Source organism: Leucopleurus acutus (genome assembly GCF_964270905.1).
Source record: "Leucopleurus acutus genome assembly, chromosome: 11".
In the NCBI taxonomy this organism is placed as follows: Eukaryota; Metazoa; Chordata; class Mammalia; order Artiodactyla; family Delphinidae; genus Leucopleurus; species Leucopleurus acutus.
This window is the reverse complement of record NC_139152.1, coordinates 44,582,380-44,606,982: the sequence shown is the minus strand read 5'-3', so window position 1 is coordinate 44,606,982 and position 24,603 is coordinate 44,582,380. Positions and strand designations below refer to the sequence as shown.

The window sequence follows — 24,603 nt, the reverse complement described above, 5'->3', positions numbered from 1 at the left end:
GGGGCTAAAAATCCCTAAAAAAAAGGATGTCAGGAGGGGCTAAAAATCCCTGTCACGAGGGGCTAAAAGATTAGCTGGGACCTCATATCTCACCCTTTCAAACCGCTAAACAGATCCTCGGTGACCTTGTGCACTTGTAGCACATCCTCCCGTATGAGGGTGATGTACAGGGAACCCTGCAGACACAGCTTCCACAGCTTCTGGCACTGGCTATTGGAGTTGAGGCACCCGTGACAAAGAAGAAACCCAACTGTGGGTGGGTAAAACAGTGCAGAGGAAGACTTTTAGAATTTGATCTCCATATAACATGCTATGTCTGTTCCCACCTCATCCCACAAAACTTACTGACAATCCAGCGCTCCATCACTTCCACAGACAGGTACTCACAGGCCATCTATGAGAAGAGAGGCGGAGATGGTCTAGCAGTTATTTAACTTGGTCTACGCTAAAGACTAAGGCAGTCAAGACAAGGGCGGTCAAGCTAGAGTTTGAGTATTAAAACCAACTTTTATTTTACCAGACTGGATAAGGGCACATTGATAAGCCAATATCTGGGAAAGCTGCCAGTAATGGAGGTGAGGCACTAGAAGTGGAGTGAGGAGAAAAGAATATAGTTGAGAAAAGAAAAAGGAACTTGGACTGGAAGTGAGGACAAACAAATGGTTTGACATAACTTCTCTTCAACAGTTCAGGAGAGTAATACTCAAAATCTCATGATTTCCGTCTCCCTTGGATTCTTTTACCATGTAAAGTATACGTCACTTGTTTGGTGCTTCTCATACTCTTGTACCGTCAGTTGTATTTTTATGAATACACGGCATATCTTCCTACTAGATTATAAATTCTTTGAAGCAAGGACCATGGGCCGATAGTAGTTGAATAAAAACATTTGTTAATTAATTGACATCTATGCTCAAGTTCCTGCTGGGCTGAATAGGTGCCTAATGACTCAGTTTCATCCATTCATTCATTCTATGAACATTTATTAAATTCCTTCTGTGGGCAGGCACACACTAATCCTGGTCCAAAGAAAATCTCCAACCCAACTATGATTTTTTTAGCCACAAGAGGTGATCAACTCAGAGGCATATCCTAGAAGAGGGCTAAAGCACTCTTAGGGCTGATATTTCCTGAAAAGAAGCACCCTCTAAAGAGATGGCCTTGGAAAGAGAATACTTCCACTGACAAGAGGAAAAGGGAACTCACTGTGTCTGAATTAGCAGGGTTAATCATGGCTGCAGGGGTGCTGATGAGACTTAGAAGCTGGGCACTACGCCACTGCTCAGCCCCCTGGTTCCTTCGGACAAACAGAAAGTGCAAAGAAAGCAGGGCTCCACTCACAGCCTGTGGAGAAAAACAAATGAATCTCCAATGTCAATGATGGGGACAACATACTTCTGCTTGAGGAATTCTCCACTCTCTCAAGAAACTTGCCTTTGTGTGAGGCCCAAACTCCTCTGTCAGCTTCTTCAGAGGGTGGTCATACTCCAAGACCATCTGACCAAGACGGGCAAAACTGGGGTCACTGGAAGCATAGGAAAAAGGAGTTACAGCCCTCCCTTAAACATGATGTAAACTCTCATGTTTGCATATAGGATAACGATGTGTACATAGTCTGGTATTCTCCACCACCTCCAAAGATACTAAACTGTGAATTACATATACAGATAACCCACTCCAGGCCCAGGTATAACTAAGATAGAATCCCATGATTTGGGGCTGGTCCATGAAAGTTTCTTCATTATAAGCACCTGAAATAAGGTTGGACACATGATAGGTATTCTATAAATTCATATTGATTAGTCACAAATCAAGTAATATGGCTGGACCCAAATCTGTATACAACCCAAAAGAATATATATACATTCAAAGCGAATGATAAGTCATGTGCCTAGGTATTCATGTAGGCACATGGGAATACACATCATACATAGAACAGTGTTCCACGGGCCCCTCTGATCCCTCTGGTCTTTATTTTTTTCAGCCCTTAAATACTTTTATTTGCACTAATGGAAAGGCAAAGAATTGCAGATAATCCAAAATCTATTTATATTTGGCTCCAAATGTATTTTCAAACATTACTTACCTCTAATGGCTTTAACTTTACTAATATTATTCCTACCAATATTAAAAAGAATTTTCTTTGCCTTTTGCAATAACCTCAAAAACAGAGTGGCAGCCAGCCCAGGATTAAAAACTCATTAGAGACAGGGCAATTGTTTTACTTTGCCTGGGTTATCATATAGACTATAGATTCTCACATGAGAAAGCATGCCATCTATTTCTCTTGTATCCACCTTTACCTCATAGCACCATGTATGAGATTCTTCATCTTGTATATCTCAACTCACCCATGTCCATGCAGCATCTCATGGGCACAGTTGTACACGCCAATGAGTACCCGTCGATCCTCAATCCGTGACAGAAGTAAAATAACTGAGGTATAGGTCACTATCAAGTCCAGGTAACTCCGCGTGAAGTCAAAGTTGAGATTCTACAAGGAAAATACATAGGAACCCAAGAACAGCAAGGCCTATTAACCACTATTTCCCCAACCATTCCAGACAGTGCTAAACAGACTCTGGAAAGATCTATTTAGAAGGAGAAACTGACAAGACTGCAAATTCAGAAGGAGAAAATTTTAACAAAATTCAGGAGCTAAAAGTGACCTCAAGATATAAGGAGGCCAGGAAATAACGTGGCATTTAGAGGTTGGAGGAGGTAGAATAAGAAGATTTTTATGTGAATTCTGGATTAAATAAATCACATTGCTGATCTGCTTAACATGTAAATACACTTTTTTTTTTTTTTTTTGCGGTACGCGGGCCGCTCACTGTTGTGGCCTCTCCCGTTGCGGAGCACAGGCTCCGGACGCGCAGGCTCAGCGGCCATGGCTCACGGGCCCAGCCACTCCGCGGCACGTGGGATCTTCCCAGACCGGTGCACAAACCCGTGTCCCCTGCATCAGCAGGCGGACTCTCAACCACTGTGCCACCAGGGAAGCCCGTAAATACACTTTAACTTCAACATTTTTACAAAAGAATTATAGTCCTGGAATTAATAGCCATTCATTCATTATACAGTATATATTATATTATATATATTATATTATAGTCCTGGGGGAATAGCCATTCCTCCAGTCCCATCTCACCCCACACTGTCCCAACAGAGACAATTTCCGTGGCTCTAGGATAGAAGAGAATTGCCAAGAATCTTACAATATCAAAATGGCACTGGCAGGCATCAATCGTGTTGAGAAGTTCATATACATGATCCTGGGGGTAGAATCGGAGATGAGAATGAATAAAGAGAAGATGACATGTACTACCAGAATTTGAGGGGAAGGTTCTCTCCCTTGGAGGTCCTAGAGAGCCACTGAATAACATAAGAGCGGGTTGCTGAGTAGAGGGAGTTCCTCCTCCGTAAGCTGTCCGTGGGCCCCTATCAGTCTACCCTACTGGATGCCCATGTCTCCACAGGCACAAGTCACTACTACATTATGCACACTTTCCCTGATCTTATCATCCCAGTGCCCCCTTCCTCCACAAAAAAAGGTTACAAGATGCAGACCATCTGATAGGCTGTTTCTAAACTACCAAAAATCAGACCCATTTTTATTGATGAATCCCAAAATCAGTCTGTTCTTTGATTCTGTCTCTTATTCTCAGAAGTTAATCATTAACAAATGGGAAAACTACCCAACTTTCTACATGTTTCTGTTTACTGATCACCTACTATGTACTAAGTACTTACTAGGTAAGTTGCATATACTTCATTTAACCTCATTTCAGTGTGAGAGGGATTCTTTTTCTTTTCATACATAATTTTACCTAAATAAATATGCAGTTTTACTGTGGACACTTCCCTCCCCGCAACATCAGCACCCACCCTCCATCCTGCCCAACCCTCAGGTAAACCAGTTTAACAACCTGGTATGTCCTTTCTTAATTTTCATCCTATTTATATAATCCTATTAGATAGGGAGAAAAAGAGAGAGAGGGGTCTTTTTGAAAATCATTTGTGTTAAAAATTTGAGATAATATTATACTGTTCTTACCATTTTACTTTTCTTATTCAACCTTACCTGCTAAAAGTCCTCAAGTCATCTGGTAGAGCACTAATGTACTTCTTATTAATGGCTGCATAATAGCCCATGGTACGGCCAGTTCATTCAGCCTTTTTCCCACTGATGAGTGTTTGCTTTGTTCCAATTCCTGGCCCTATCCACTGCACATTGGTACTTTCATTTCTACAAAAGTGGAACTGCTAGATCAAAGGGTATATATATTTTTATTTTTAAAATATGTTGCCAAAAGATTTGAACAGGCTCTTTACAATTAAAAATATAAAAATGACGAACAAGCACATGAAAAGACGCCCAATAATATTAGTCATCAGGGAAATGCAAATTAAAATCACAAGAAGATATCACTACACACACCCATCAGAATGACTAAAATTCGGGAGTTCCCTGGTGGTCCAGAGGTTAGGACTTGGCACTTTCACTTCAGTGGCCCAGGTTCAATCCCTGTTCAGGGAACTAAGATCCCGAAAACTGTTTGGCACGGCCAAAAAACAACAAAAAAAAGAATGACTAAAAGCAAGTGTTGATGAGAATGTGGAGCAACTGGAACACTAATATATTGCTGATGGGAAGGGAAAATGGAACCATGACTTTGGAAAAAATGTTTGGCTGTTTCTTATAAAATTAAACATATACATACCATATGATTTAGCAATTCAACTTCTAGATTATTTACCCAGGTGAAATGAAAAATGATTTGTACTCAAATGTTTATGGCAACTTGTGCATAATGGTCAGAAACTGGACACAACCCAAAAGTCCATCAACAGGTAAGTGGATAAACAGATTGTATCCATACAATGAATGAAATAGTGCTCAGCAAAAATAGGAAATGAATCATGAAACATAAACAAATCTTAAAAACATGCTGAGTGAAGGAAGCCAGACACAAAAGAAAACATGCTATATAGATTCTAATTATATATATGAACCCCTGAAAAAGAAAAACCTAATCTGGAAAGCAGACCAGTGGTTGCCTGGGGCCAGGAGTCAGGGAGGTAGGGATGGACTGAGGAAAAAAAGGTGCAGGGAAGCTTTGGGTTGATGGTAATTTTCTGTACTTTGTGGCGGTTGTTACACAGGTATATACATTTGCAAACTTATTAAATGTATGGGGAAAAATGTTTCCAAGTTACCTTCCCCAAAAGGCTGTATCTAAAGTAACATATGGGGAAACTGAGGCTAAGAGCAGTTAAGAAACTCCCCAAAGATCACAAAACTAGTAAGGCAAAGTATCAGAATTAGAACCTGGAGGCCATGATCTTCTGTCTATACTACATGATCTCAAGACCTCTGTCTAGGTCTATGCTGCCTCCTTTGCTGGGAGGGCCTGTCTACAACTCCTTCCTGCAACCCAGTTCCCAAGGGATATAAGATATAACTGAAGTTTGCTTTCAGCCTCTCATACAACCAGTGTCACTATACTGTAAAGACAGAATCAGAAGGGAATGTATTTAACATCTGTTTGGCCTATTACTTTATTATATGCTAAACACTGTACTAGATGTTTTCAATGTGTTATCTCATTTAATTCTCACAAATACCCCATGTAGTAAATCTCATTTCCCCTTTTATAGATAAAGAAACTGGGAGTCAAAGAGTTTCTTGTCTAAAGCCATACAGTTTGTAAGTGATAAGGCTGAGATTTAAAACCAGGTCTGCCTGATTCAGAGCCTACCTACTTTACAATGCACAATACCTCCGTGTCTCTGTTTCCCTTCCTGCCCTGAATGAGGCATACTAGATTCCTTGGGCTCAGAACTTTACCACTGCAGCAACCAGAGGTATCCTAAAATCTCCTTTGGACAAATTTTCTAGTAATAGACTTTTTATATGCTTCCAGCATTCTTCTACTACCTCCACCAGTGCCTACCTTCTTCCTAATCACTACTCTCAATTCCAAATGAATTAACCTCTGACCTGACCCTCCCTCTTCACTGCAAGATCTAATGAACAGCCTGGATTAGCTCCCTAGAGAAAATACAGGACACCCAAAGCAGGGTCCCATACTCTTGTACCACCTGAAAAAATATTATAATACCATCACAAACTTAAATGGCTCAGATGACTAAAATTTGTGTTATTTCTTGAATACATAAATAATAGGTGTTCATTGCAGAATAATTAGAAAATACAAACATAATTTCAATTTATTTTTAAAGCCACTCATAATCTCACTATGTAAAGAAGTTCCAGCCTTATTTATATGCATATTTACCTATGTAAATATACATTTTAGGGACATCTCCTGTCGTAAGCTACATTGTAATTTGCTTTTATACTAAAGAACATGTGAAGAGCATTTTTCCATGCCGATTAATATAAATACGTGTTATCCTTAACAGCTGTATAATATTCATTTATAGACATATACTCTGAACTTTTAACTAAGTCTCTATTTCTTGAATATATGATTATCAAGTTGTCACTATCATAAGTAATGCAACAGAGTACATTCTTGTACATATACCTTTGCACTTCTGATTGTTTCCTTAAGACAAATTTCTAGAATTAGAATTGTTACATTTAAAAGTATATATTTTTAAGACTTTTGAAACACCGTATCGATCTGCCCTTCAAAAACATTGTACTAAATAATTTTTCACAGTTTATGTTTACAAAAATAGTACATGCTCATTGTTTAAAACTCAATTTATCATCCATGTATTATGCTACCAAACACTGTTAACAATTAGACAAATCCAAACTGAGGGAAATTCTGAAACATAACTAGTCTGGACACTTCAAAAAGGTCAGTGTCATGAAAGACAAAATAAGGCTGAGAACTATTCTAGATTAAAGACTAAAGAGACATGACAACTAAGAGACATGACATCATAAATTCAATGTATGATCCTTGAGACAACTAGAGGAATATGAATATGGGCTATATATTAACTATAACATTGTAGCAATTTTACATTTCCTGAGTACGATAATTGTATTAAGGTTAGGTAAGAAAATATTCTTGCTCTTAGCAGATGTATGCTTAAGTGTTCAGGGAGGGAAATGTCACGATGCCTGCAACTAACTCAAATGGTTCAAGAAAAAAAAAAAGGTAAACAAACATGGCAAAATACTAAAAATCAGGAGATCCAGGGGGAGAGTAGAACAATGTTCATTGTACCATTCTTGAAATTTTTCAATAGATTTGTAATAAACTATTGGTTAAGAATACTTAAAATTTTAACTCAAATAATACAAAAATGTATAGTGTAATAAGTTAAAGCCAATCATAATAATCTACCCCCAAAGGCAGGTATTTTTAACAGTTTAATGTGAAATATTCCACATCTTTCATATATATATATATATATATATATATATATATATATATATAAAACACTATGTGTATATAAGTTTATGTATCTTTTAAAACAAAAATAAAATTGTATCATACACTATTCTGCAACTCACTTTCATTTAACAATACAACTTAGATATCCCTCCATATATCAATACATCTTATTTTTTCAAGAAACGGGAATAAGGAACATAAAAGAATGTCCAAACATTGGGGACCTGGGCTAGAGAGAGCTCACCCGAAATTCCATAACGTCCACAAATGACTGGTAGTAGTTGGTGAGGAATCTAATTATCTCAGATTTTTCCCGATGTACTGGTCCTAAATGTTGCTGAGAGAAACAGAATAAAAAACACAAATTAAGAAGACAATTGATCAAAGTAACCCAAGAAGAACAGGGGTTGTACCTAAAACATTCTTAAAGAGGGTTAAAATACACTGACAGAGGAAGCTGGAAAGTCTTCGAACTCTGAAGGTTTTTAAACAGAGAATATTCTCTATCTAGGCAGGATGGTTGCAGGCAATCCTGACTGGATATAGATTGTGAAATGAGAGGAAATTTCAAGGTCTCTTTCAGCTAAAGAGGTTTATTATTCATATCAAAGTCAAAAGAAGCTGAATGAGAAGATGCTATAGGTAAGATGGTAAGAAATCTAGGGCTAACATTTAATAAGGGAGAAGTAAGGGATATGACACTAGATGCATAACTCTAAGACAATAACCGAGAAAACACTGAGGGGGAAATAGGAACAACAATAAAATACATGCAACTGCTTCATCGATAGAGCCGTCTTTCTTGGAAAGAACAAAGTGTTCTTGTGAATCTTACAATGGAGAAAGGGGCAATGCTTTGCTCCAGTTTACCCTAGGAGAATCCCATCTTATCTCAGAATTCTTAAGACTACAACAACCTGAAGCCCTGTGGTTGAGCTTAGGAAAACTAAAAGAAGGCTACTCCATCCCCTGCCAAGTTCAAAGAGAGGCAGTCAAAAGAGAGTTTGAACCATCCAAGCACAGAGTTATTTCAGAGAAAGGAGAGAAGAGGGACAGCATTCTCACCGTGCTGTTTCGGACATCTATGTTGGGAAATTTCTTGTTGATGTACTTGAGAGATGATTCCATGGACTTTTCCAGTAAGAAAGGGGGCTTGGATTTGGGGTCTGAACAAGTCTGCACAAATAAATAACACTACATTTCAACGCTTTCTCCCGCTCCTTGGAAACATACCTCTTCCTGCATCATGCATTCTCACACAATCTCTCTTAGGGAAAGGGAAACTGGGAATTAATTATAAAAGCATAAGAGTAGGTCAGGAACAAGTTTCAGGACATTAAGCCAACTATCAGAAGAGCTAAATAACCTCAGCATTTCGTCTTGCTGGGTAAAGCTTAACATCTGCTCGCCCGGCACAAAGAGGAAGCTCTCTCCTCACCCCTCAGCTGAAGCCGGAAGGAGTGAGAAAAGCAGCTGCTCAGAACTTAGACTCTGTGGGAGAATCAGTGTCACAATTATGTCCATTATATAAGCATCTTATCCCAAAGGGCATTTATAGGGGGCATGGAGACAGAGAAACTATGTCCCCAGTGATTTGTTTTATTATGAAATGCACCAAAGTCCCCTCCCCGCAAGTCCCCTATTTTCTCTTCCAGAAATTCCCCACTCCCACCCGTCTTTATCTCTTAACTTCACTAGGCCCAGCCCCTAGCCCACCTCTTGCCACCAGCTTCTCCCAATTCCGAAGTTCCTATCCTAAACACACATATATATATAACCACAGCAACAGCTGTCTCAGAGCCTAAGTCCCTCAGAAGGTACCTACTTTTTTTAATCCAAATAGCATATCTATTTTTTCCTTTTAGGGAAAGTACTTGCACGAAAAAGTTTTTGCCAGAGACCCAACTTTGGCTGTCTTCAGAGTGTGGGGGACCAGCACTAAACAATAAGACCCAGAATTCTAGACCCAGACTTTTATCCAGGAGACCCGGAACACAGTTATTTCCCATCCCATCTCTAACCCCAGCAGGAAGCAGACACCCTCGTTGGGGGTGAGAATCATACCAAGAAAGGCGGAAGCCCTGAAAAAAAGCCTCCGCTTCTGCCTCCCAGCACTGGCTGTCCTACATAATCCGAGTGACTGAAGGCCAGTTAAACTAGAGAGAAAGAGGAGCAAGCCTAATGGCTGGACCTGCCTCAGGGTTCCCTGCCTTACGACTGCTGGAATAGTTAGTACTAGTCCACTTGCCTATGCTTACCTTCTTGATGTTATACATTCGGATGAGAACCCCCTGACCTCGGTCATTCAGGATAGTGAGCTTCTCTGCTAATTTATGCTCGTAGGCAGAAGTCAAAGACATGATGGCCACGGAGAGAGAGGAGCATCCAGACAGCAATGCCTGATCTCCCCAAACACTTTCAGCTTGGGTGGTGACACCCTCTGGGCGGAGGCACCCAGCCTGGTTGGTGCGCTGGTCTTCCCGTTGCCTCTACAATTGGCTCATGGCTGAAAGCAGTCATTACACCTCACAGGCCTCCAAATCTTCTGTGCTTCCTCTTGCACACTCAGCAGGGGAGACTTCCTCTTTCTAGCTGTGCAGCATTTTTGGTAAGACTGTAAAATGTGTGGAAGTGGGGGAGAGGGGCAGGCTTTCAAGGCTCTTCACAGTCTGCCACCAACCTTTCTGGCCTTACCCTTCCACTAGTGCCCTATATAAAGCTCCACACCAGACAAAAAGTATCAACCACCCCAGGCCCATCCACCTTTATACTTTCCCTCTTTTATATCCCCATCAAGAATGCCTATGTTATTCTCTCCTGAACCTTAAGCCTATTCACATTTTAGGGCCTAGATTAAATTCCAACTCCTCCAAACTACCCCATTCATTGTCAAACATTATATAACACTGTATTCCTTGTTATATTTTTAAGTATATGTCTTATCTTCCCAACTACATCATAAGCTCCTTAATGACAGGAATTGTATCTAACACTTCTTTATATCCCTCTAGCACAATGATTCTCAAAGTGTGGTCACATTAGCATCACCTGGAAACTTATCAGACATGCAAATTCTCAGGTCCCACTCCAAACCTACTGAATCCAAAACTCTGGGGTAGTATCCAGCACTCTGTTTTAACAAGCCCTCCAGGTTAAATTCAATGCTCTCCCAGGTTTGAGAACTACCACTTAAGTACAATGATTCTTAAAGGTGCTTAAGAAACTGAGATCAATCCCTGTCTCCTGAGATTCAGGATTGGCAGGTCTGCAGTGGGGTCTAGAAGTGTGCATTAACAAGTACTCTAGGAGGTTTTGGTGCAAATGTTCCGTTGGACACATATTGAGAAACAATGATCTAGAACACCACCTCTTAGACACAATAGCCACTCAATAAATATGCTGATTTATTTGTTGAATTTTTAAGACTAAACTGGGAAATAGGCCCCATAAAGAAGAACCAAATTAACTGAGATTAACAAGGGTAAATTAATGACAGACTTTAAATCCTAGAAGATTAGATAAATTTTAGCACTATAATATTTTGTCATTCCAAGTTAGGCCTTAACTCCCTAACTCAAGAAAATCAGCTCTCTTTCAAGTTTCTTTCAAGGCAAAAAGCAGAAAGTCCTCAGAAAATTCTAAATCAAACAGAATTGTCTTCATATCTACCTCCTTTCTAACACCTTTTCAAATAAACAAGAAGATGGAATAAAATTTCAAATATCTCGAAGGTAGACTTTGCATCTTCGGAAAACAGAATCTGCCTTCCAGCTTATTTACTGCAATTGAGTCCCTAGAAGGCTATGGGCCTAGCATAAGGTGATAGTGGCCCCAAATATTTGAATTACCTGCTGTTACCAACACAACTCAGGTTCTACTAAAGAGATCCATGAGGTTTCTATTGGTCTTTCACCTTGATGGAGGAGAATAAAGGGCAGGCAGTAAGACACCAATATCTACGGAGCTGACCAGCAGTATAGCAGCAGCCTCCTTATGGGTTAGTATAGTGCCTATTGGATCTTTCTCACTTGCATTTCTTATCCTCATCCAAAAAATTTTGTTAAAGACACTCCATGCCAAGCCAATCTTACGCTCTGCTATCCCCTATTGTGTACTCATCAGCTTAGTGGGGACCATGTTCTCAGTGTCCTATGTTCATTTTTCATTTCTGCCTTTCTCATTTATGGATGCTTTCCCTCTTGCTGACCCAAATCCCAGTCAATCTTCTGGATCCCGCACAAACAATCCCAAGTCCAGCCCTTGCTGAACTCCTATAGCACTTGGTCTATAGCACATATTTTACACCTAAATTAGTTTTCACCTTTAATTGCCCAGTTCATATTATACTGCCACCTCAGCTGAACTGTAAGATTGCTAGAGCCCAGAAACACTTATTTGCCTGTACTTGGCATATGGGAAAAGCCTACATTCTGGAATCAGACAGAATTCTGGGTTCAACAGTTGAGTACAGTGGACTGAGCCTTATGACTTAGAGGCTAGGATCCCAGGTTCTAGAGCCAGATAGCTTGAGTTCACATCCCAACTCTATCACTTAGCAGCTTTGATCCAGTGTCTCTGTCTGTAAAATTGAGATGATATTAATAGTTCCTACCTCTTGGGAGTACTGTGTGTGTTAAGTAAGTTACTGCATGTAAAGTGATGACCTGGTTATTTACTATGTACCAGGTACTTTAAGTGCTTGACATGTATTACATCAAAGAATAGTAATAATGATACTCAAACACTTGCTAGCTTTTTTTTTTTTTCAGAGAAAACAACTGACAGTATTTATTGCCACTGATAAAATACAAACTGTCAAGCAGAAATGACAATTCTGGAAAACCTGTATCCACTACTACGAGCCTGACAGATTCCCGATACTTAAAGTCGTTCCTGGGGCTTCCCTGGTGGCAGTGGTTAAGAATCCGCCTGCCAGTGCAGGGGACACGGGTTTGTGCCCCGGTCCGGGAGGATCCCACGTGCCGCGGAGCGGCTATGCCTGTGAGCCACAACTACTGAGCCTGTGCATCTGGAGCCTGTGCTCCACAACAGAAGAGGCCGTGACAGTGAGAGCCCACGCACCGTGATGAAGAGTGGCCCCCGCTCGCCACAACTGGAGAAAGCCCACGCACGGAAGCGAAGACCCAACATAGCCAAAAATAAATAAATAAATAAATTTATTTATTTAAAAAAAAAAAGTCGTTCCTGATGAAATCAACACTTACTAGCTTTGTAACTTTAAGCTATCTACCACCACTGAGCTGGTCTCCTAATCTATACAATGGCAGTAATCCCTCATACAACTGTGCAAGTAATTATATGACATGGTGTATGTAAATATTTGGCTCAAGACCTGGTACACTGGATTAGGAGCGCCAAATATAAATTTTTGATTTTTTTTAGCATGTAGTGAGCTTATGTTGCTTTCTGTGGAATTCTATTTGGCACCCCATCAAGAAAAAGGCCAAGTTTAAAGATGAGACTAATCTGCCAACAGGTAATCTCTAGGGAAACTTCACTGGAAACATTATGTGGCAGGTCCTGCTGGAAACGGGAGGAACCCTTCTAAGGGGAGTTCAAATACCCCAGAGCAGGGTCTAGTAACCCTGTCTACAAATCAGAATACCCTGTGGAACTCTTTTAAAGCCACAGTTAGCCAGACCCCATTCGTGAAGATTCTAATACAACAGTTCTGGAGTGGGGCCAAAGGCTCTGTCACTTTGAAACTACTCAGTGATTCTCATGTACAACCAGGCTTGAGAACCACTTCTCAGGACCTAACTATGACATCAAAAACTTCCAAACCTCTGAGAAACCACAGAACATATGATGGGAGAAGAGGCATTGAGTAGAAAGTTGCTTCACACCACTTGAACAGAAAGTTGCTTCACATCACTTGACTGAAAGGTACTGTGCTTTCCCTTCAGCTGTTTGCCTTGTTTTGCCTTACAGAAGGATTGTTCTCCTGTTCAAGTGACCCTGCCTTTCGGATTCTTGAGAGTCACTGCTTCAAGAATAAGTTCGGTCTAAAAAGCCTTCAGACTACGTTTAAGTGTCAAGCTAGCATCAAGGTTGGAATACTGTTGCCAAGTCTAACAAATGGCATTAAACCAAACTGCCTCCATTAGAGTGTTGGCCTCTCTACATGGGATATTCAGCTAACAATAATTAGGTGAACGGTCCCAGGGCACCAATTCTTGAGGCCTATGCCTGAAGCACTCTTTGTTTATTAAGACCAGCCTTTCAGTCCAATCAAACTTCAAATTTTTCTAGGCTGCTGGCTAGAAATGAGGGTTTGAGGTTATCTAAAGACTACACTTAGGTATTAAAGCTCTTTTTCCATTATCTTTAAGAATCTTCATTGTAAAACAACTATACCCCAATAATAATTTAAAAAAAAAAGAAGAAGAATTTAAAGATAGCTATGCAATGTTGGATTATACTGCGCCTTTATATTCAGAGAGCTAATTCACTTCAGAGTAAGTATTCACGGCTCTAACATAACCATTAATATGCATTGTAAGCTTTAAAAAAACACCTTGGCTTGTGTTCCTGAAAGGTACCTGAGTTTAAATCCCTAGACTTAATCACCTAAATGCCCTCAGGAAAATCTGACATTTAACAGTCTAGCTCTGTGCCCTTTGTCTATGCCCTAGGCATGATGTAAAGTAGAATTGAAATGGGCTATTCTAGGCACTTCTCTATCGCTACTGCTTATGGCAGTCTGCCTTGATCTTTTTCCCCCTTATCAGACTGTGCTGTCTCTGCTTTGCAGAAATCTCAACTGTAGCTGTTGCCTGGAAACTTGGGAGTCCTTGAAGTGAATGTCTGCGATGCTAAAGACAGCTAGCCATAAGGGAGTGTAGGCCTCCTATTGGTAGTAAAATGAGGCAGATTTGAGACTGTATTCTTAGTTCACTTCTAGGAGTCTTCATGTGTTAATACCTACAACTTTAGAGATTTCGGATGAGCATTCTCAGATAATTATAAAGTAGCCTGAACTTGAATATGGTAATGTTCATTCTTCCAAATCCCTCTCCCCAAAAGCGTCTATGCTGACCTATCTGACAAGTAGCATCCTTGTCTGGAAAAGAGCTTAATTTAGACAGGTTTGGCAGAGAGATGGAAGGGGGCAGTGCTGAACAGTGAAAGAACCGGCTGCCCCAGCCCTTGCTTTCTCCAGCACTCAAGCTTATGGTGTTAAACTTCACCTTACCCCAGTACTGTGAATTTTCCAAGGAATCCTACCTGTTTATTTAACACACTAAAGAAGGGCAAAAAAAACTATCTAAAACAAGCTATATAATATGTACAAATACTAATTTTTGGCCTTCTGAGGCAGATAAACGTGAATTTATCCTATTATCCTACTATCTAACTGGCTAGACTATTGTTCAGTTATCCAAAACTTTCATAGGTAAAACTTGAGACACCCATATCTTTCACACTACTCTTTCTCTGAGAACAGAAAATAGACCTATGTCAACATTACTTGATCCTAAATGTCAGTATTTTCTTTGCCAACCCATGGCTCCTGCTATTTAGGGCTCATGGAGCTAGAAGTCTTGGAAATATGTCCTTATGACCCAAACCACAGGATGTCAGTCAGCAGGTTACAGTACCACCTGGCATCATGTAGAAAGGTGAGTTTTCCCGATAACTCTTAAGGCACTGGAAGGAGAAAACTAAGCTCAGAATATAAAAGGTTAAAGACCCTTTAAAAAAAAAAGAACAGGGGGCTTCCCTCGTGGCACAGTGGTTAAGAATCCGCCTGCCAATGCAGTGGACACAGGTTTGAGCCCTGGTCCGGGAAGATTCCACATGCCACAGAGCAACTAAGCCCGTGTGCCACAACTACTGAGCCTGTGCTCTAGAGCCCGCGAGCCACAACTACTGAGCCCACATGCCACAACTAATGAAGCCCGTATGCCTAGAGCCCGTGCTCCGCAACAAGAGAAGCCACCACAATGAGAAGCCCACACACCGCAATGAAGAGTAGTCCCCGCTCGCAGCAACCAGAGAAAGCCTGCGCGCAGCAATGAAGACCCAGCGCAGCCAAAAATAAATAAATAAAAGAACAGGACTTCCCTGGTGGCGCAGTGGTTAAGAATCCACCTGCCAATGCAGGGGACACAGGTTTAAGCCCTGGTCCGGGAAGATCCCACGTGCCGCGGAGAAACAAGGCCCATGTGCTATAACTACTGAACCTGCACTCTAGAGCCCGCAAGCCACAACTACTGAGCCTGCATGTCACAACCACTGAAGCCCGCGTGCCTAGAGCCCGTGCTCCACAGCAAGAGAAGCCACCTCAATGAGAAGCCTGTGCACCACAATGAAGAGTAGCCCCCGCTCGCCGCAACTAGAGAAAGTCCGGGCACAGCAACGAAGACCCAAGGCAGCCAAAAATCAATAAAGAAAGAAAGAAATTAAAAAAAAAAAAAAAACTTCTGAGTATACATAGCACCTGCAAGTTCTTAATGTTGGAACACTGTATGTCTTCAGCATTTCCAGAAAGGAATGGAGGGTAGAATACAGGCAAAACCTAATAGCCATTTAACAAGAACTTCTTCCTTTTAGAAAAATCCAAAGAAAACTAAAAAAGATGGCTAACTGCAAATATAATGCTTGTCATGTGGTCCCAATCAAAAGGCTCAAAGAACATGAGGCTAACTGTGTCAATAGAACTGCTATAGATGACAGCAAGTTTTTCATTTGGGGGACAGATAAGTGGAGTCGAGTTCTATTGCCCCCCGACCCTCCATATCTCATAGCTATGGACACCTTAGCCAAATGAGGAATGAAAAACAAAAAGAAGTTTCCACTCTGCTTCTATAACTTCTGGTCTGCTTTATTTCAGAGCCATTTAATCTTCCAAAGGTTACTTCTCCAAGTTTGGAACCAAGTGAAAAATTTTCTGATGCCGCCAATCAGATTCCTGACCCTGATGTCTGGAATGTAGGTAAGCAAGGGTGAGACAGTGAACACAGTCCTAAGTGAAGGCCTGGACTCTAAGTCCTCTATAGCTAATAAGTACAGAAGCCCTGCAGTAGTTAGTCTTAATACTACTCCCACAAAATCCTTCACCAAAGCAATCAAAAGAGTAAATCTCAGAATTTCATCTCTCTCTGGAGAGGCAACCCAGTAAAAAGGAGTCTAATTAAATCTAAATTCACTTATAACAGTTAAAAGATTCTTATCTTACCAATACCCAGTCACTTTCCATAGAAGTAATTTTTTCCTTGTAATCTGAAAGATTAGGATCTATCCTATCTCAAGTGATATCCTTTCTCTAAGATGCAGCATGTTATATTGGAGAATTCACTAGCTTTTCAGTCAGATCTAGGTTCAACTATCTGCTCTGGCCTCAAGTTACTTCTCAAACACATCTTCCTCATCCATAAAAGGAATAATATCTACCTCATAAGGTAGATTAATATTAAATAAAGATGTATGTATGTGTTAGAGCAATGCAAGCCCCTTTAACAGATAAAGTCCAAACTGTGTTAAATGTCACGATTTAACACAACAGAAGTTCCCTTGTATACAATCCAGTGCAAGTATTTGGTAGGAGTGGTGATTCAAGAACAGAGGCTCTTTGACTTTTGACTGTCACCTCCCACACCTGGCTTCCCAAGCTGCCACAAAAAGAGAAGGGAGAAAGTACAGCTGCCTCATAACCACCTCAGCCCAGAAGAGAATATTTCTACTCACATCCCATTGGCAAAAACTAGTAACAAGACCATACCTATGTCAGGGAGGCAGAAATGTAGGCCCAGGCAGAGCAGTCACTTCCCAGCAACAGCTATGGAAGGGAGACTCAAATCTCCTGCCAGCTGGCCTTCTCTGCAATAATGTAAAAATGCTTAGTACTTGTGTTACTTCATCCTGATTTCTTTCTTTCTAGATAACACACATCATTCTCCTTCATTTGTCCTTAAGACATTTGCTCCAAAAATGCTGGTTTGTGAAAGGTAAGATAAATCATCCTATAGAAGTTATTGGAATAGAGAGTGGAATACCTTTAATACCTTAGGAGAATGGCCACTAGATCATAGGCATGGCAGATGCCTAAGCTTCAATTACAAATTTTAAAAGAGCTGTACTCATGGGCTCTGAGTATTTCCATTCCTTTCCTAAGGCTCCACTTAGGACTTTAATCCATCACGGACTTGATTACACAAGGTTCTCAATTCTGTGTAAGATTTTCAAGGAAAAAAATCCCCAATTCCTAAAGCTACAAAGGGGAAAGAGCTAGTATACTATACATGGGCAGGATCCCCAACCACACAAACTTCAAGGGTACAGCCAAGAGCTAGAGAAGCCCTCCGTGGAGCTACCCACTGGATACACAGTGGGGAGAGAAGGTGCAAAGGAACTATATAAAACAGATGCTAGCACAAAACCAGTAATTCCTACCCTGACATGTAGTAGCATCAACTATTTTTGTTAAAGTAACTTTAATCTCCTAGAACTGGTTATCTAGACTAATTCTCTAGTTCTGATTTCCAGCTAACTTTCCTCCTTTGGTCATCTTCTACAGCGATTCAAGAGACATAAAAAAAGAGACTATGGATGATAAACATCCTAACAACCATAAGTCCTGGAGAAAAGGTAGAATAACTTTTTTAACATCACAGTTTTAATATATATTAACATAGTTTTTTTTTTTTTTTTTTTAATTTTTTTTTTTTTTTTTTTTTATGTTTTGCGGAACGCGGGCCTCTCACTGCTGTGGCCTCTCCCATTGCGGAGCACAGGCTCCGGACGCGCAGGCTCAGCGGCCATGGCTCACAGGCCCAGCCGCTCCGCGGCATGTGGGATCTTCCCGGACCGGGGCATGAACCTGTGTCCCCTGCATCGGCAGGCGGACTCTCAACCACTGCGCCACCAGGGAAGCCCAACATAGTTTTTTATATTAACATAGCTTTAACTAATATCACTAACATTGTATTCTAAATCTTCAAAGATTCTTAGACAAGCTTTTCTTCTTTAAAAATAAACACTTTCAAAAAATAAATACATAAATAAAAATAAACGTTTTCTATTCAAAGTCCTCCTCCTCTCACAGTAGAATGCAGGGAAAGTCCTGATGGCTTTAAATCAGACTGGAGAAAGAGCTGTCTAGAACTCTATTTGAAATGCTATTAACACACATCAAGCTTAGGTCTTCCATAAAAACACTTGCTATCAAAATGGCACTGCCTCAATGTTCTCTTTCTATCCTTAGGTCAGAAGAACTGATGGGGAAGTTGTAGATTAAAGAGCCAGCAGATGGAAGATTTATTAAGTCTTGTTTTAAAACTTTGGGGCAATCTTTACTGTCAAGTTTTAGGTAACAACTCTTGTCACTGTTGGCATCTTAACATGTTTTTATTTATTTAAATGAAGATGGGCAATATCACTCAGCAATGAAATCTATGTCATCAGGCTTCCTTTGGTTTTTTATTCTTCCTTGTTGTCATATCCTCATATTTCAACTAAAGGGCTGGAGGGCTGATTTGCCTATTTCTCTTTGTAGGGGAACTACAGTCACCATGTGGTCTATAATGCTATTCCTTAGTTAGGTTCTTTATCCCCCAACCTTTTTCTCCTACCTCCAAGTCATTTACTGTATGACCATCATATCAACCTTCTTCAATCAATTCTCCATACGAATCTTCCATGCTTAAAGGATATAGTTTTTATGACAAGTTGAGTTTGAAACATGGCTCCAAATCTACCTTCCTAACTCTGCAGAAGTCAGTTTACATCCATGTTAAATATGTTTTATTCTTTTTCACTTGGTTCGTTTTAAAATGTCACCCCTTGCCCTTCAACTATTCAAATCCCTGTTCTAGCTTTTTTTAAGTCCAATTCTTAATCGTCACCTCATTTAAACCTTCCCTGTCTCCGACCTCAACCAAACCACAAACCTTCGTGAAGGAAGGCAGAATCACATACTGCTTTATATTTGCTACCTCATTAGCCTAGTGCTGTGCATCTAGGAGATATTCAAATACTTGGTGCTTAAACTGAACCAAGACCCAATTTAAAACAGGCCAAAATTAGTTCCTCTTAACCTGTAATTTTTATTGCAGCTAGCTAATCCTTTTAAAATAATGAGTTTGGGGTTTTGCTAGTTTACTGACTAGTCCAGGTATATTTAGACTTAAAGAGTCCTATCCCTACCTAAGTATTTTCTAGATCCTTTTCAAATGATCTTTTTTTTTCTTCCGCTAAAATAGAAGGGAGAACAGAGAACACTAGACACTTTTAGCATCTAGCACATTCCAGTATATTTCGTACAAAGTGGAGGGGGTAGGGGGCTACTGACTTTCTCACTTAGCTTTACAGAATATAAACAAGATTTACTTTTATCTCTTGACTAAGACCTTACACATATTTTGAATTTTTAAAATTATACTTTGGTATATTAACACCAGACTATATAAAAACAAAAGGTTGTTTCCCAGGAAAAATGGCCCTAAAAGATAAAATTGTCTTCCTTTATCATATTTTAGCTCTATGGAATCTTCCCCTAAAAGAGCATGCAGTCTTAACTGGGGGACCATATAATTTTTCCTCCAAACCAGGATACTCTTGAGCTTGAAAGGGGGAACAATAATTATCCTGGGATAACAGCCAGACAAACCGAGTCAACTACCCTAATAAGTCATCACTTATTAGGCAGTTGTATCATTCAAAACATGGGTGCCAGATTTACTCAAATCTTGCTTTAAGAGGTTTTGAGTCCCTTGGATAAAAGCACAATAGAATCACTTTTCTTGGTTTCTAACATAACATTTGGTCAAAGCTTCAAAAAGACCAAATTAACTTACGGAAAAATACTCTGTAAAAAAAGCAAAGTTTAAAAATAATTGCCTTGAAGCTTGCCTAGACTCCCCAAAGTCCTAACTATTTCCCCAGGCTCCCATAACAGGTGGCTTATGTCTCCTTTTAACCTCCTTTCATTCTGATTTATTACTATTAAACTATAATACGCTTTAGGAGAGGCATGATCTTACTATGTACTAGTCCTATGCCCACACAAAATCAAAGCTACTGAATGTGGAGAATCTACACTTTATACCCAAGGTGTAGTAAAAAGAGATTCAGTACTCTGGGCTAAATATTTATACTGAAAAAAAATCAACCTTTCAAAACCCTTGGTAACCAGGTTCACTCATCTTCACAGAAAAGTTCTATCGAGGTGATTTAAATTATGTTTGTGTAACAGTAATAAGACTTTCTGGCTATAAAGTTTCGTCCCTAAAATCGGGTTTTAGGGTTTCTACTCTTACATTCACAGTATGAACTATGGGGGAAAAATTGCTAAGGCCCATTACTCACGTCCTAGATACGTACCAAAACGTATCTCATTGGTTCTGCATCTTTTATCCTTTTGTTGGTCCATACTTTATGGGCCTTTTTGTTCAGGCTTTCCAAGCAGCTGTGGTATAAAAAAGAGAAAGAAAACAACCTCAAATAGTTTAGTCTCTTCCTCCCACGTATTCTCTTACAAGACAGATGATGTCTTACAGTTGCTGCAGCCCCTGACAAAATATACCTGTGCTCTCAAGTCAAATAATCAAGTATCGACTAAGCTTGGGACACTATGTTAAGAACTATAGTAGGGGCTTCTCTGGTGGCACAGTGGTTAAGAATCCACCTGCCAATGCAGGGGACACGGGTTTGAGCCCTGGTCCGGGAAGATCCCACATGCTGCAGAGCAACTAAGCCTGTGTGCCACAACTACTGAGCCTGCGAGTCACAACTACTGAGCCCACGTGCCACAACTACTGAAGCCTGCGCACCTAGAGGCTGTGCTCCGCAACAAGAGAAGCCACCACTATGAGAAGCCCCTGCTCGCCACAGCTAGAGAAAGCCTGCGTGCAACAACTAAGACCCAATGCAGCCAAAAATAAATAAAAATAAAGAAATGTATTTAAAAAAAAAGAACTAGAGTGGGCTTCGTCCATTATGAGGGAACAATGTTGACGACTATAGTTAATATAAGGCAACAGTTCTCAAACTTCAGTGGGTATCAAAATCACTTGGAGGGCTTATTAAAACAAAGATTGTAGGGTATCTTACCCCTGAGTTTCTGCTTCAGTAGTAAGGCCCAAGAATCTGCATTTTTCTCATGTTCCCAAGTGACGCTGATGCTGCTGGTCTGGAGATCACACTCTGAGAACAACTGGTATGACACACAGTTTAAGTGCTGGGAGGAAAGGAGGTTATAAGAAAATATAAGAACTTAATCCTAGGCAGAGGTTAGGAGAAGGCTTCAAAAGGAAAATGACCTTTGGGTTTAAACATTTGACATTCCTTAAAATAACATCAGAAGAATAGTATTATTGGAATTTTAGAACTGTTCCATACAAGACTAGCCCTTTACACAATTTTTAGAAGGTAAAATTTCCTTAGCGTAATTCTGCCATCCTACCATCTTTTCAACAAACTTTTAAGAAGTTTCCATTTTCTTACCTATCTATTCATTAAGCCTTGCCAAAGCAATACTAACAATGGTTTACAAACTTGGACTTACAATTTACATCTTAGATGCCAGCACCAGTAAGGGCATGAGGGGCTATTTGTTGCTGAGTCCCAGGGAAAGAAATTACCTAGAAGTCAAGGAAAAACACAGAGAACAGATTGCTCGAGTACACTGGCAACTATTACAGGCAATGTGGATTACACAGCTATATAATATTTACATATTAGGACACAGAATGAATTTAAAGACAAAAATTTAAAAGTTACTACTGTTTTGTTTTCGTTTTTTCGTTTTTTTTTTTTGCGGTACACGGGCCTCTCACTGTTGTGGCCTCTCCTGTTGCGGAGCACAGGCTCCGGACGCGCAGGCTCAGCGGCCACGGCTCACGGGCCCAGCCGCTCCGCAGCATGCGGGATCCTCCCGGACCAGGGCACGAACCCGTGTCCCCTGCATCAGCAGGCGGACTCTCAACCACTGCACCACCAGGGAGGCCCCACTACTGGTTTTTCATTTATCCTGTATCATCCTGTGTTTGTGGAGGGGGTTGCTGGCTATTCTTGGCAAACTCCCATTAATGACCCTTTTTTAAACATAAATTTATTTTCAGTGGCTCCCGGGTGGGAACACCTCTCCCTGCTACTTTGCCTGAAAAATTGTAACCAGCCCCAACTTCTCACCCTCCTCTACAGCAATACTTCCCAATCTAACCTCACCAATAAGAACATCTATTATGTTCCCCCATAGATCTCTTTTTGAAATATTTTGCAATTCATTTATTGAATAATTTTCCTATTTTAAATTATACACTTAACAACCAATCAGAAATCATAATTAGATGAGGGAACCAGGACTTAGTTGATAAAATTTAAGCCAAAAACAAAGAAATTTAATGTATTAGTCTTCTGATGGGCAAAAGTTTAAGTTTTATCAGGCTTTCTGAAACACTGAAAATCTCTAAAGAATCTGAAAGACTACTGGGATTCCTTCAGTCCTAAAAACTGAGAAAACTCATCTTCTAACAAAGTTGGGGTTTTTTTTTTCAGTCATTAGCATACAGATGTCTCTTTACTCATTAGTTCAGTCTTTATTTTTAACTAATAACTCTAAAAATATAATTTATAATTTAGGGATAAATGCAAGCATACCCAGAGATAGAACCAGCAAAGATCAGATTCAGTTTAGGGTATTAATCCCAACTAGCTCTTAGAATGACCCTGTGTAAATGCCTTGGTCTCTCTCTTTTTTTTTTCCTTTTCAACTACATTCAACCTGGCTGGAAAATCAGTCTGAAAGAAAGCTCAGCAGGGATATCAGATAAAGCAGGAACTTTCTGGGTTGGAAAGGAATGAACAAAGCATTTAAGAATAGAAAGAATAGATGTGTGATGCATTTTTATTTTAATATCTCCAGCATTGAAAGACAGGTTTGGTTCTTTTGTTTGTTTGTTTGAAAGTCAGTGGGCTCATTCACTGGTGCTAAATGGAACAACTTTATCAGTTGAGGATCCTGTCACCCTGACAAGGCATTACTGAATGCACTGAAGCCTGACTTTGGATTCTGGTTTGGTACCCACTCCCCGTCCTCTCAAGCTCTTAGCTCTTTCTTCCCCAGAAGTTTCAACCTTCAGGTATCTGAATGAAAAGTTCAGATGGGTCACAGAAACAGTGTCAACAATTTCACCAGATTACCTCAACTTAAAGCCCGAAAAATCGGGCTTCCCTGGTGGCACAGTGGTTAAGAATCCGCCTGCCAGTGCAGGGGACACAGTTTCGAGCCCTGGTCCAGGAAGATCCCACATGCTGTGGAGCAACTAAGCCCGCGAGCCACAACTACTGAGCCTGTGCCCTAGAGCCCGTGAGCCATAACTACCGAAGCCCATGCACCTAGAGCCTGTGCTCCGCAACAAGAGAAGCCGCTGCAATCAGAAGCCCTCGCACTGCAACAAAGAGCAGCCCACCACTCGCCGCAACTAGAGAAAGCTCGCGTGCAGCAATGAAGACCCAACACAGCCAAAAAAATTAATAATAAATAAAGCCTGAAAAATCACATTTCATTTCAAGTCACAGTGGCCCCACTAATTCTGCATGAATAATGTTGTGATAAATCCAGAGGTTTAAGGTTTAGGATTTCGTAAAGATTACGTTAAGATACTCTGAACAATCTGAAACTGATTCGCCAAAACAGCAGCTTTTCCTAAAATGCTTTGTGCTAAGCTTGTAAGGAAGCGTTCATTCTTAGCAATCATCTTTCAAGAAGCACTTTAACAGCTTGCTCCTCCTTCACAGGAATCATCTAGGCCACCCAGGTGAAGAATAGCTTTTGTAAGTTCAAAACAGTGCCTAGGTCAGTGGTTCTCAACCCTGACTGCACATTAGATCATCTGGGTAGATTTTTAAAAATAACTATGCCCAACCCTTTAATTGGTCTGGGAGGGGAACGTGGCACAATATGTTTTAAAAGCTCCCCAGATGATTCTAATGTGCAGGCAAGATTAAGAACCAGTAGCCGGGCTTCCCTGGTGGTGCAGTGGTTAACGATCCGCCTGCCAATGCAGGGGACATGGGTTCGAGCTCTGGTCTGGGAAGATCCCACATGCCGCAGAGTAACTAAGCCTGTGCGCCACAACTACTGAGCTTGTACTCTAGAGCCCACGTGCCACAACTACTGAAACCCGCGTGCCTAGAGCCCGTGCTCCACAACAAGAGAAGCCACCGCAATGACGAAGGCCATGCACTGCAACGAAGA

At 40.5% G+C, this 24,603-nt stretch overlaps 1 protein-coding gene and 1 pseudogene across 2 annotated transcripts in view; one reads left to right on the top strand and one right to left on the bottom strand.

Annotated features, from left to right (window-relative positions):
* The window catches only part of NCKAP1L (NCK associated protein 1 like), a gene marked incomplete at its 5' end in the record, with an annotated part of 42,133 nt that extends 32,391 nt beyond the window's left edge, over positions 1 to 9,742 (bottom strand). The window contains 9 exons of the mRNA XM_082849545.1: positions 94 to 250; positions 346 to 394; positions 1,207 to 1,344; positions 1,435 to 1,525; positions 2,352 to 2,494; positions 3,219 to 3,275; positions 7,627 to 7,719; positions 8,448 to 8,558; positions 9,641 to 9,742. Of these exons, the coding sequence (XP_082705671.1) occupies positions 94 to 250; positions 346 to 394; positions 1,207 to 1,344; positions 1,435 to 1,525; positions 2,352 to 2,494; positions 3,219 to 3,275; positions 7,627 to 7,719; positions 8,448 to 8,558; positions 9,641 to 9,742 (941 nt within the window). The remainder of the gene's footprint in view (positions 1 to 93; positions 251 to 345; positions 395 to 1,206; positions 1,345 to 1,434; positions 1,526 to 2,351; positions 2,495 to 3,218; positions 3,276 to 7,626; positions 7,720 to 8,447; positions 8,559 to 9,640) is intronic.
* A 5,190-nt stretch (positions 9,743 to 14,932) lies between these two features.
* Positions 14,933 to 18,623, top strand: LOC309968933 (gametocyte-specific factor 1-like; annotated as a pseudogene). Its single transcript has 6 exons — positions 14,933 to 15,025; positions 15,960 to 16,114; positions 16,240 to 16,341; positions 17,287 to 17,353; positions 17,923 to 17,993; positions 18,610 to 18,623. The product of its transcript is annotated as a gametocyte-specific factor 1-like (transcript).
* Positions 18,624 to 24,603: the final 5,980 nt, after the last annotated feature.